The 14,663-nt window shown below is 41.0% G+C and overlaps 1 protein-coding gene across 2 annotated transcripts in view; it reads left to right on the forward strand.

The window, feature by feature from the left end:
• LOC126332889 (NPC intracellular cholesterol transporter 1 homolog 1b-like) overlaps window positions 1-14,663 on the forward strand; it is a 155,136-nt gene that overhangs the window by 41,444 nt on the left and 99,029 nt on the right. For both annotated transcript variants that reach the window (XM_049996690.1, XM_049996691.1), the window contains exons 5-7: window positions 5,077-5,227; window positions 11,678-11,804; window positions 11,902-12,097. In XM_049996690.1, coding sequence (XP_049852647.1) covers window positions 5,077-5,227; window positions 11,678-11,804; window positions 11,902-12,097 — 474 coding nt within the window. The remainder of the gene's footprint in view (window positions 1-5,076; window positions 5,228-11,677; window positions 11,805-11,901; window positions 12,098-14,663) is intronic.

Here is a 14,663-nt window from a genome sequence, read left to right on the forward strand (position 1 = left end):
TGAGTTCTGGCTATGGGATTACCTGAAGGACAGTGTTTATCAACGGGACACTGACAGACGTTGGAGGTTGAAGATGAGTATAGAGATGCAGGTAGCCAATATCCCACCTAAGATGATCCAGGAAGCAGTATAGCCATCTCTAGTGCGGTTCCAGGCTGTCGTGGATGGAGATGGTCGTCACATTGAGCAACGCTTGTAACCTGGAACGAAAAAAAGCATGCAATTAACAATTGTTACCCTCTCACGTGGAAATTAAAATGTGTTTCTTTGAATGGTTTATTTGTTAGTTCACTTCCCCACGTCCTTATAAATGTTTCCACAAAGTTTTATTGTCCTACGATAACTCGTTTTTCATGGCGGCCGTTTCAAATAGTGAAAGTGTAATTATAACCACCCTGTATACCCGTATTGCTTCAGTTCGAGTTGTTTTAACGTTTAAATCTTTGTTTTTCTACTTTTTATGAAACATGCCCCGTCTATTTAAATAATGTCTTACTTAATACACAATTTTACAATTGTCGTGGTTTACAAATCTTCCATTTTGTAATAATGACAGTGATACGTAGAATTATAATTGTAAACAAAATGGCATTCATGTTTTGTAGTCACATATAGTCAAGTACAAGCGAAAATATTTTTAAATTCCGTGTTTTTAATTTGGTTTTTATGTTAGCCATTATACGACCCCTCCCAAAATTAAAAGTCCATGTCACTCTAAATAGTTCACAAAGGAAACAGAATTTTGAGGAGTTCTTGTCTGCCAGAAGAAATGATCTAGAAAAAGTTACGAGTCACCAGGTGAACCAGCTGCACTGAAGTCGTGAAGTGATCGAATGTCGAGACAGTGCTTCATCAGCAGTTGGCTCGAATCTAGTAAATGTCTGTGGGGATGATCACACAGCAATAACCAAAGACTAAAAAGTTGCACAACTCTCACCAATATTCAAGAAAGGTAGTAAGAGTAATCCACTAAATTACAGGCTCCAATCGTTAATGTCGATATGCAGAAGGATTTTAGAACATATATTGTATTCGAACATTATGAATTACCTCGAAGAAAACGGTCTATCGATACACAGTCAACATGGATTTAGAAAACATCGTTAATATGAAACACAACTAGCTCTTTATTCACACGAAATGTTGAGTGCTATTGACAAGGGATTTCAGATCGATTCCGTATTTATGGATTTTCGGAAGGCTTTTGACACTGTACCACACAAGCGGCTCATAGTGAAATTGCGTGCTTATGGAATATCGTCTCAGTTATGTGACTGAATTTGTAATTTCCTGTCAGAGAGGTCACAGTTCGCAGTAATTGACGGAAAGTCATGGAGTAAAACAGAAGTGACTTCTGGCGTTCCCCAAGGTTGTGTTATAGGCCCTTTGCTGTTCCTTATCTACATAGACGATTTGGGAGACAATCTGAGCAGCCGTTTTCGTTTGTTTGCAGATGACGCTTTCGTTTATCGACTAATAAAGTCATCAGAAGATCAAGACAAACTGCAAAACGATTTACAATAAAATATCTGAATGTTGCGAAAAGTGGTAGTTGACCCCAAATAACGAAAAGTGTGAGGTCATCCACATGAGTGCTAAAAGGAACTCGTTAAACTTCGGTTGCACGATAAATCAGTCTAATCTAAAAGCCGTAAATTCAACTACGTAAATACTTAGGTATTACAATTACGAACAACGTGAATTGGAAGGAACACATAGAAAATGTTGTGGGGAAGGCTAACCAAAGACTGCTTTTTACTGGTAGGACACTTAGAAAATGTAACAGACCTACTAAGGAGACTGCCTACACTACGCTTGTCCGTCCTCTTTTAGAATACTGCTGCGCGGTGTGGGCTCCTTACCAGATAGGACTGACGGAGTACATCGAAAAAGTTCAAAGAAAGGCAGCACGTTTTGTATTATAGCGAAATATGAGGGAGAGTGTCACAGAAATGATACAGGATTTTGGTTGGAAATTATTGAAAGAAAGGTGTTATTCGTTCCGACGGAATCTTCACACGAAATTCTAATCACCAACTTCCTCCTCCGAATGCAAAAATATTTTGTTGACTCCGACCTACATAGGGAGGAACGATCACCACGATAAAATAAGGGAAATCAGAGCTCGTACGGAAATATATAGGTGTTCATTATTTCCGTGTGCTATACGAGATTGGAATAATAGAGAATTCTGAAGGTGGTTCGATGAACCCTCTGCCAAGCACTTAAATTTGATTTGCAGAGTATCCATGTAGATACATATGTAGACTGTGACGTTTATGTTGGTGCGATAACGGACCGATACGGATGGCTCCCATTTCCCCACACGACATGCCAACAAATTATGCCTCAGAACAGGTGTTTTTAAAAATATTGTATTTTATGTTCAACTGGAATTCCCTTCGATGGCCGAAATGAAACCAAACGCGGGCCAGAGGCGATTGCCTACCCTTGGTTTAGACCATTAGAAAAACAATAAAAAAGTATTTATAACAGAAAAAGTCAGTCCAGATGGCAACAATTATTTGTTAAACAGTTTTTGATGTTGGTGAGCAACAATCATACAATAATTTTTAAATGAAGATACCGCCCTTTGATTGTATAAATGTTTATTCAATGACGACCCATGTTTCGGCCTTTTATGCTATTTTCGAGAGACTAAGTTTGTCCTTAACTCATACTGCAGGACAATATGAGCTTGATCCCCTGCAATATTTGTTAATGACATAAACTCAGTCGCTTGAAAATGGCATAAAAGGATGAAACCTGAGTCGTAAGTCAATAAACAACTATACAGTCAAATGGCGGTGTTTTCATTTTAAAATTATTTTTCAATTAATTTCGGTAACCGTTTTTCAGTACAAGCGATCATCTTCAGACCAGTACTTACTTAATAACATGTGGAGCATGTTCACGGAACTGCTGTGCGTACCAGGAAGTACCAGCCGACTAAGGTCCGTTTGCACCTATGTGGCTGAAGTCCTTTGGCGCACTGGCGCCTAAGTCGGAGGGTGGTTCGAAAGTTGGTAGTGAAAGAAATTTATCCCATCAGTATTTGGCAGGCAAGGGGAGGAGAGATGGTGGCGTGAAGTTATTGATCACCAGAACTCGTAGCAATGTCCAGGATTTAGTTCCAAACTTCTCCACGGTGTCCAACGAAGTGATCACACGTGATGCCGTTGATGAGGATCCGTCTGTCGGATGAGGACAAACCTGAGGGTCCCCTTGTTACTTACTAATCGAGAGGAATACGTTACGCACCGGAAATATGTTTCATCCTCTACCTGCTCTCATCATAGTACAACACAAACATGACACCACAAATACCTATTAGAGTCACCTACATCCAGCAGATACACGAGTTCACGACTTTCACACTTCGCGAAGGAGACGTGCCTCTGTGAGTGAAAGGAAAACCATACAACTTTCAATCCAAGATTGAAGTATAAAATCAGAAGTACCCAAGTTATGCATCTCGTTCGAAAACCGAGAAAATCAGATAAAGGAAGTTAATGGCAGACTGAAAATGAGTTGTAAAGAGAGATTGCATGCTCTTCCATTACTATAGCCCATCTCAACAGAAATAAAATACTACTGTTTTCTCGTCTTGCCGGCGAACTGTTTCTTAACTATATGTCACAATACCAGTCCAAAGTCGGTATTAAAAACAGTGCTGTCATCATAATACGTGAAACGCACTCCACAGCTGTTTCATTGAGTGAGGTATAGTTTTCTGACCTTGCAGCTATGCCTCCAGTCTGCCTCAAGTGATAAATTTTTTGCAGAATAGATTGTTTTCCATCTCCAAACCAAGAATACTGATACACATTAAAGATTAAGTGTCAGCTATTATAGTCTTTCATATCATATCATACTCAATGCCTACATACTGTCAGTGAGACGCTAATATTGTTAGACCAACATCTAATTTTATACCATGCACCGGAGCACTCTGACGAGGATTGTGTGGTACGGCACACTAAGAACGTTAAAGTGGAACAGAAAATGTGTTATCATTTTCGTGCTCCTCTTAATTAGTTAATGGCGACTTGTGACCTGAAATCAGGAAGACAATAATTCACTACTGGGAAGTAAGCAAGTAAAATTAGAATGAGATTTTCACTCTGCAGCGGAGTGTGCGCTGATATGAAACTCCCTGGCAGATTTTTTTTTTTCCAGCTGCTCTGTGCGGATCCGTTTCCGTTCGTCGTTGATCCATTAACTCAGTTTTTTTTATTACAGAGGGCAGTTAACCCTCTGACCGAACACGCTGAGTTACCGTGTGCGCTTTTATGACGCGAACCACCGCCCGAAGCCACATCTTATTAGAGAACAGAGACGCTACTCATTACGCTAAACGAACTTCGCGCCAACTGAGCTACACAAGCACGACTCACGACCCGTCCTCACAGCTCCAATTCTGCCAGTACCAAGTCTCCTACCTTCCAAACCTCACAGTAGGTCTCCTGCGTCCCGAGTTCGAGTCTCGGTCCAGCATACAGTTTTAATCTGCCAGGAAGTTTGAAGTAAGATTAGAGTTTAACATTTGCTCGATAAAGAGGCCATTAGCAGCAGAAAAAAAATTCACTGTTCGTTTATTTCGTTTCGCTGCCCACCTGCGACCTCGTTCATTTACATAACAGTGATGTAAACTCTGATAGTAACTACTGCTACTTAGCTAAGTCGTCCATATCCATAGCCTAACGGCCATTGTGTTTGGATGCTGTGGTAAGAACCAAGTTCGATACTTTGTATCGATAGGGAAATTTTCTCTGTAGGAGAAGCGAAGTGGTTTTCACTTAACATCTTGACACGAGATGAATAACAGCCCCAATATTAGTAAGAATAAGGAGGGAGTTACGGACCGCGTGCGGCTCCATATTGTCTTATAACCATGAATGCTGCGTGAGTGGTCTGTTGAGCCTGAAAGCTTACGTTTTACGGAATCAGTACTTATCCACGCAGAAAATTGCACTTGATTCAGACTCTTACTTCTTACTATGAACAAGCCGACTAGTACACTTCAATAAAAATAAACCAACGTTACATCACAGTGAAAAAAGTTTTTTCTTACAGAGTACATCGACAAACTGATTGTATACCTCTCAAAAGATTACATGGAAGGAACGTTTAACTCTTGCCGTCAAGTTTTGATGCCTTCGAGTGGTGTTCCCGCACTTGAAGCCATGTGTGGTAGTTTCGGTGCCGCTGGATGTACTTACGATAGGTAAGTGAAATTTTAAAATATTTTAACACTTCATGTACAGTGAGCAAACACTAAACATATTAGGCCTCTGGTATATAATCGGTGTCTCACTTCTTAAAACAAATCATCTGTATTCTGAACACCAGTTGTATTGGATTTACTTTTACTCTCTCTCTCTCTGTCTCTCTCTCTCTCTCTCTCTCTCTCTCTCTCTCTCTCTCTCTCTCTCTCTCTCCCCTAGTATCACGTCATTTCACACTTCTCCTGTTCACTTAAATTTTGGAATTCTTCTGTAACTTAATGCTTCACATGCTTCCAACTCCTTTTTTCCCGGATTTCCTCTAGCCCACGTTATACTTCCATACAATACTAAACTGCATATCTACAATTTTAGTAATTTTTCGTCAATTCGTCAATGCCTGATATCAGTAAACCTCTTTTGTCACCACCGCTGGTCTTCCTCAGCTGTTCCGTCTTCCTTAGGCCGTTTTGTGTAATATAGATACAAAGATGGCAGAATCTTTTACAGCTTACCTCGTGTCTTCTTTAGGTTTAGCTAGTTGCTTCTCCCATTTCACTATATTCCATGCATTACATTTTTTCCTTAATCTGTCATTTACTCAAATTCTATCCCAAGTAGGCACGCCATTTCATTCAACGGTTCTTCTCAGTCTTAAAGAGAATACAAAAGATGTTCTACGTAACTTTGGGGGGAAGGAAAGGACGTGAAGTATGAAGAGGAACGGAGGAACGTCTGTGGATGAATCTAAAACGAGGAATCTGAAGGGACTGAAATGTGAGATACATGTAGGAGCCTTAGCTTAGAGTCTGTTAATTTTATGGGGATAAAACATTGAATTTCCGAGTTAACAATATGAATTACAGGTCGTAGAAGTTATACATAGAGCACCTCCCGAATTTAGGTCCAAGTGAGCACTTTACCATATGATCGACTATTTCTCATTAGCTTAAGCACAGTGTTGCGATTTTGACTGAAGCCGTTAGTAGAAGAAGATTATACACAGTTAAAGTAGCGTTCTGTGTGTTGGCTGGGAAAAGGAGAAGAAAGACACAGCTAAGGAGCTATTAAAATTTCTATTTCCACTCCAGCTATTTCCCGATCTTTACAAAGAACAAATGAAACACTAACCAAGTAAATAATGTAACGTTAATATTCAGTTCATTACTGATTTTCCTGTTTCTTTCACAACACCATTTCTAGAGATGTTTATATGCACGGGATTAAATTTAGGGTTCAGCAGCATGTACGAAATATCCGGGCGAAATTTTGTGTGGGTGAGCATTGCTTGCTTTTGTAAATGCTGTTCGTATGTTACTCCCACTTCCACTGTGTGTCTTTAAAATACCTCAGTTTTAGCATGTTTCCTTCAGTCTTGAGAACAACAGATCCAGATCCGGACAGATGGGTGGTAACTCCTTTGACATTCTTTTGCACTATTGCCAGCGAGTTGTCGTCTTGCGGTCTTTTATGGCCGGCCTTTTATTTTCGCTACTCTGGAATACCAACTAACCTCGTGCAACCACTGGCTTGCGTCGTAGTTTTGCGTACATGGACCTGAGACTTTACACTAACCTGTGGACAGGCTTACTCTCTAGGCGTTTGATTATCCAAAGTTAATACTCTCCCATACTTAGAATAGTGCTGTCACTATGCTGATCGTAATCTGCACGTTCACATGAGTAGTATCGACGCCGGAAGATCGACTTCAAATTCGGATGGTTTGGACCATATACATACACTTACACCACGATTAAAACAAAAAAATGGGTCTGAGCACTATGGGACTCAACTGCTGAGGTCATCAGTCCCCTAGAACTTAGAACTACTTAAACCTAACTAACCTAAGGACATCACACACATCCATGCCCGAGGCAGGATTCGAACCTGCGACCGTAGCAGCAGCGCGGCTCCGGACTGGAGCGCCTAGAACCGCACGGCCACCACGGCCGGCGATTAAAACATCACAGTAAACAACAAAGTACCTCAGTGGTCATGAGATTCCACAAATAGCAGTAATAGCTGAGAGTGTCTTTTAGAGTGAAGCTTGGACCATTGTTACTGAACTTCCATTCTATTAAAGTCAAATTTTTAGTAGGGAAATTAAATCATGGTTTTCGAAACCCAAGGCTGTTAATGTTCTGAAAATGGAAATTAGATTGCTGTAACTAAAATTCCAGTTTTTAATTAATTCTTAATGATCTGGGCACTGAACAGTCACTTGAAGGCTAAATGACCTCGCACGTGCCATCTTCCCAACGTCGGCAGCTACAACAGGCAGCGCAAGTCGAACGCTTTAACCTTCGTCTTCCACACCATTTGCTTACTAGAAAAACGCTTTGGGCTAGTTTGAAGAACGTAAAAACATTTGGGTATTCTTGGCTGATACAGGAGTAACGTTTGTGACAAGTAGAGAATGAATTCAGTGTTTTGAATTAAATATATTGTTTCACTCGTACAGTTCGCCATCAACACAGAAACGATATCTATTGATCGATGTAACGAAGCAAGCCGCACTTTATTTTTATCGAATGCCTTCGTGTGAGTGTCTGCCACATAACACGGTCGCGAAAAAGTTCACGGCTATCGTAATAAGGACTCATAACGGTTCTTTTTATATCCATTCCGCCTATATGTGAATTCGGTATGTTTCCTCTGCACTTCGTTATTCACCTTCAGGATTAGATGCCATGTGCGTCAGTTACTGGTCTAAGGATGTATAACCGACTTAGTGGTTCGCTGGTCATTATTCGCAATTCACCATTTTTCCTGCCAACTCAGACCTCGACTCCAACGTTAATAAAGTTCATACCACTAGACAATTTCACATCCCGGAGTGTCAACACACCTGACACTCACTGTGGCCCGCCACCTTCTCTCGAGACACGTTGTCAGCTCTCCCGTTCGCTACACGGCAAGGCGCTTCGACTGTTAGCCGTTCCTTTCACCGGCCCTGGCTCGTTCTACACTTTTCTTTCAATATACCGGGTTAACATCAATAAAACCGACAAATTGTAGTGACAGATTCCTGACTGGAAATGGAGGAAACAAGTTCCTTTGAACATATGTCCGGAAATGCGTCGTTGCCACGGTAGATAGCGCTGGCGAATGAAAGTTCTTCCGATTACGTGCCGTGCGTTCCTTGTACGAGGGTCACTCCAAAAGAAAGGCACACTACTTTTTTTTTTAATCCATCTTTTATTCTACATGTTTGAAAGTTTTACAGTGTGTAGATACATCCTGTAGGAAAAATATTTTCATTTCTGCACATAATTTCCATCTCTCTCAACTGCCTTACGCCATCTTGCAACCAGCGCCTGTATACCCGCATGGTAAAATTCTGGACCAACCTGTTGGAGCCACCGTTTGGCTGCGTGCACAAGGGAGTCATCATCTTCATACCTTATTCCACGATGAGAGTCATCTTCATACCTTGTTCCACGACGACAGTCTTTCAGTTTCCCAAAGAGATGATAGTCACATTAAGCCAGGTCAGGACTGTAAGGCGGGTGTTTTAGTGTATTGTCCATCCGAGTTTTGTGATCGCTTCCATGGTTTTTTGACTGACATGTGGCCGTGCATTATGGTGCAACAGCAAAACATCCTGCTATTGCCGATTTGGCCGAACACGACTCAGTCGAGCTTGAAGTTTCTTCAGTGTCGTCACATATGCATCAGAATTTATGCCCGTTCCACATGGCATGATGTCCACAAGCACAGAGTCCTTCGGAATCGAAGAAAACCACAGCCATAACTTTTCCAGCAGAAGGTGTGGTTTTGAATTTTTTTTCTTGGGTGAATTTGCATGATGCCACTCCATTGACTGCCTCTTCGTCTCTGGTGAAAAATGATGGAGCCATGTTTCATCACCTGACACAATTCTTCCAAGAAATTCATCGCCACCATTTTCGTACTGTTTCAAACGTTCGCTGCATACCGTTTTTCTTGTTTCTTTGTGAGCCACTGTCAATATCCTGGGAACCCACCTGGCACAAACCTTTTTTAACATGAACGCTTTCAGTATTCTGCAACTACTTCCTTCCCCTATCCCAACGTAGCGTGACAATTCGTTCAATATGATGCGTCTGTCAGCAGTCACCAGTTTGTTAACTCTCTGCACAGTGTCTGGAGTGTGTGCAGTACGAGGCCTGCCACTGCGAGGACAATCCTCAATATTGCCGTGCCCACTTTCATCACATAACCTGCTTGCCAACGACTAACTGTACTGCGATCGACAGCAGCATCTCCACACACCTTTTTCAACCTCTTGTGGATGTTTCCCACTGTCTCGTTTTCACAGCACAGGAATTCTATGACAGGACGTTGCTTCTGACGAACGTCAAATGTAGCAGCCATCTTGAAGACATTCTATGACGCAGCCACTCACGGGAACAGGTTGAACTAAGTTTGAAAACAAGCGGGAAAGATGTATCTACACACTAACTTTCACATATGCAGAATGAAAACTGTATTTTTACAAAAATAGTGTGCATTTTTTTGGAGTGACCGTCTTATGTTGCAAGCTGTACTGTAGCTTACTGTAAGCAGCAGAACGGTCCGATATTCATGTCGGGAACAAGCCGAGATGGTGTTCGCGTACGACCAAGCAGACGCAAACGGTCGACAGGCAGCATGGTTGTACCGAAACAATTACCCTTACAGACACCAGCCACATCACACAACATTTAAAGGTCTTTTTGGTCGTTTGTGTGATGATGGGTCCTTTCAGACAGACAAACGTGCACGGAGGCTGCGGACTGTGCGTTGGGCGGATTTGGAGAACCGGCTTCTACAGGATATGCTGCCTCACGACCGTTTCCATGTGCTTGGCCGTATACAGACACCATCTCGGCGTGTTCCCGATATGAATACCGGACCATTCTGCTGCTTACTGTATGCTGCTTCAAAATCACACAGCCTACAACGCGTAAGGAACACAAGACTCATGGTCAGAGGAACTACCATTCGTCAGCGCCATCTACCACAGCAACGATGCCTTTCTGGACGCATGTGCATAGAACCTTGTTTTTCCTCCATTTCCAGTGAGGAATCCGTCCCTGCAGTTTGTAGTTTTATTAATGTGCACCTTTTATATCGTTCTGTGTTCTTCTAATCGTCTTCACACACATGTAATTTGTGTAATTTGACAGGCTCCTTTTAATTTGCTTTTTATATCGCCTCTTCTAAGCCATTTTTATATTCTCTGTAAACTTTATTCCAAATTTAAAATTTGGCTCCTCGCTGCCTCCGCCAGCTAGTGGGTTCGAAACATTCTCCAATCTGGGCATTCCACCAACGCCACAAAAAAAAGCCTATGTGCCACCGTCTTGTACAGTCATATGCCATCAAAACAAAATTGAAAAAAATTTTCATCAGCTCCAAAATGGAGCATAATCCTTACAAACCATCTTCCTTTGAAGGTTTTTGTGAGCACATCTGCACTGACGAAGAGAAGGTAAAAATACTACTCAGACCGAGTGATCATTGCGCATTTGCCTTGTATTTCCAATTATTTATTATCAATTCCAGCAAGTGGACGTGTCACACTACTTCGAATACCTGCCTGTGTGCTAGGACAAGGGAGTCCAAGTCAGATCTGCCTATTACGGTTTTAATAACTACATGTTTACATGATGCTACACTATGATACTTATTTGAATGGGCCTTAAGAGGAGAAAGTCATGCTGTTCTATATTCCCTTAGTAGGTGAAAAACATTTGACTGATACATTCTTTTATTCTGGTTCTGGACAAAAATATATTTGAGGTGGTATACCACGCAGTTCCATGTGAAAAATTGCAGCTGATAGTGAACTCTCTGCAGCTGATGAAGAGACTATATGTAGTTTAGTGAGAATATTCTTACATAATATGTATACATAGAGTATAGTACTGGGGCCAAAAACGAGTTCTGCAAAGATTTCAAGGGTTTAATATTAGCACAGAAAGGAATCTGACACATAGATGCACATGTTCTCTGCAACCTGTCAGAGCATATTATATGTTTTGTGGTGAATTTAGTGCAGTTTAAAACTGAATTAAGGAATTTCCTGTTGGACTGCTCCTTCTTTTAAGCTGACGAGTACCTTCAAAGAAGCTCTTTAAATTAATTTTCTGGGTTATAATATAACGAATGTTAGCACTTTGGTACTTCACTATTTCATACTTTTAGGTTATTTCATTGCATTGCACTTAAATAGAAAGTACGCCGTTGACTTATTCAGTATAGCAGAGGCTGGTAGTCGCCAGATCCAGAAATTCGACTATGTAACGTAACGTAAAATGGAATCTCCAGACGGTTAGAGAATATTATCGTCTCACAGTTTCCGAGTTTTTTACCACTATTGTCCTGAAGCCAAAATCAAATAGACTGTCAATGCATGTATAAAAGCTATATGTCTTTCCTTCTCATTGTGGATATTAGATATTTACCACGAAATAATTATTTTCCAGATGGTTCGCATACATGGGAGATGATGACACTCCATTAGTACCTTTCCCGATCGTTTATAACGAGACAGCACCAGATGGAATGGAACTATATAATCCAGACGTCCTTCCGTGCAATCAGTCGTATGAGGTATTTATTGCTCTTTAAACTTACAAAAGAACTGAAGCAAATACGCTTACTCCGAGTTGTCTTTCTTGTAACACTTCATATCCCTATGTTTGTTTAGAACGACTACGCCTGCAGCTGCGCCGACTGTGAGGAGAGCTGTCCCGCAGACATAACTGTTATAGACACAGGAGAGACGAATGAGGAATTCAAAATTGGAGAAGCCGACGGCGTCCTCGTTATAATGGCAATAATATATGGAATTTTCGCAATTGGTTTTCTCACCTCTGTGATTTTTGTATCTCAAAGTGACACAGGTAAGATCCAGATCGGCATACGTTAAATATCTGTAACGTAATGTGAATACAAACGTCTCAAAAAGGAGATCGACAGGAAGTGCAAAATGGCTAAGCAGGGATTGCTAGAGGGCAAATTTAAGGATGCAGAGGTTTATCTAACTTGGGGGAAAATAGATACTGCCTACAGGAAAATTAAAGAGACCTTTGGAGAAAAGAGAACCACTTGTATGAATATCAAGAGCTCAGATGGAAACCCAGTTCTAAGCAAAGAAGGGAAAGCAGAAAGGTGGAAGGAGTATATTAGAGGGTCTATACAAGGGCGATGTACTTGAGGACAATATTATGGAAATGGAAGAGGATGTAAATGAAGACGAAATGGGAGATATGATACTGCGTGCAGAGTTTGACAGAGCACTGAAAGACATGAGTCGAAACAAGGCCCCGAGAGTAGACAACATTCCATTAGAACTACTGACGGCCTTGGGAGAGCCAGTCCTGACAAAACTCCATCTGGTGAGCAAGATGTATGAGACAGGCAAAATAACCTCAGACTTCAAGAAGAATATAATAATTCCAATCCCAAAGAAAGCAGGTGTTGACAGGTGTGAGATCTGCCGACTATCAGTTTAATAAGTCACGGCTGCAAAATATTAACGCGAATTCTTTACAGACGAATGGAAAAACTGGTAGTTGCCGATATTGGGGAAGATCAGTTTGGATTCCGTAGAAATATTGGAACACGTGAGGCAATACTGACCCTACGGCTTATCTTAGAAGCTAGATTAAGAAAAGGCAAACCTACGTTTCTAGCATTTGTAGACTTAGAGAAAGCTTTTGACAATGTTGACTGGAATACTCTCTTTCAATTTCTAAAGGTGGCAGGGGTAAAATACAGCGAGTGAAAGGCTGTTTACTATTTGTATAGAAACCAAATGGCAGTTCTGAGAGTTGAGGGGCATGAAATGGAAGCAGTGGTTGGTAAGGGAGTGAGACAGGGTTGTAGCCTCTCCCCAATGTTATTCAATCTGTATATTGAGCAAGCAGTGAAGGAAACAGAAGAAAAATTCGGAGTATGTATTAAAATCCATGGAGAAGAAATAAAAACTTTGTGGTTCGCTGATGACATTGTAATTCTGTCAGAGACAACAAAGGACTTGGAAGAGCAGTTGAACGGAATGGATAGTGTCTTGAAGGGAGGATATAAGATGAACATCAACAAAAGCAAAACGAGGATAATGGAATGTAGTCGAATTAAGTTGGGTGATGTTGAGGGTATTAGATTATGAAATGAGACACTTAAAGTAGTAAAGTAGTAAAGGAGTTTTGCTATTTGGGGAGCAAAATAACTGATTATGGTCGAAGTAGAGAGGATATAAAATGTAGACTGGCAATGTTAAGGAAAGCGTTTCTGAAGAAAAGAAATCTGTTAACATCGAGTATAGGATTAAGTGTCAGGAAGTCATTTTTAAAAGTATTTGTATGGAGTGTAGCCATGCATGCAAGTGAAACATGGACGATAGTTTGGACAAGAAGAGAATAGAAGCTTTCGAAATGTGGTGCTGCAGAAGAATGCTGAAGATTAGATGGGTAGATCACATAACTAATGAGGAAGTATTTAATAGGATTAGGGAGAAGAGACGTTTGTGGCACAACTTGACCAGAAGAAGGGATCGGTTGGTAGGACATGTCTGAGGCATCAAGGGATCTCCAACTTAGTATTGGAGGGCAGCATGGAGGGTAAAAATCATAGAGGGAGACCAAGAGATGAATACACTAAGCAGATTCAGAAGGATGTAGGTTGCAGTAGGTACTGGGAGATGAAGAAGCTTGCACAGGAGAGAGTAGCATGGAGAGCTGCATCAAACCAGTCTCACGACTGAAGGCCACAACAACAACATTCGATTAATTATTTCCGTAGATCAAAACATAAAGGTGGAGGTGTTGCTATCTACAAGAAGAAAATTGGAATTCTAAGAGATACTGAATACTGTAAATATATAAATCTTCCAGCTTGCATTGAAAACGATTTTGAAATCACTGGCGTAATGATTGAAGAGACTTCACTTTGCTTCTGCTGCAGCTTTCTTGTGTGTATCAAAGACATTTCACCTATAACATTACCAGGTGCCAAGTTTGTTTTGTTTTCAGTTGATACAGACATTACAATTAACAGAAAATGGAGTATAATCTTAAATAGATTACAGCGCCAAAGCGAAAAAAGTGGTCCAACTAAAACATTCATACACGACTAGCCATTAAAAGTGCTACACCACAAAGATGACGTGCTACAGACATGAAACTTAACCGACAGGAAGAAGATGCTGTGATATGCAAATGATTAACTTTTCAGGGCATTCACACAAGGTTGTCGCCGCTGGCGACACCTACAACGTGCTGACATGAGGAAAGTTTCCAACCGATTTCTCACACACAAACAGCAGTTGACCGGCGTTGCCTGGTGAAACGTTGTTGTGATGCCTCTTGTAAGGAGGAGGAATGAGTACCATCACGTTTCCGACTTTTATAAAGGTCGGATTGTAGCCTGTCGCGATTGAGGTTTATCGTATCGCGACATTGCTGCTCG

The sequence above is a fragment of the Schistocerca gregaria genome, chromosome 2 (assembly GCF_023897955.1).
Source record: "Schistocerca gregaria isolate iqSchGreg1 chromosome 2, iqSchGreg1.2, whole genome shotgun sequence".
Lineage (NCBI taxonomy): Eukaryota > Metazoa > Arthropoda > Insecta > Orthoptera > Acrididae > Schistocerca > Schistocerca gregaria.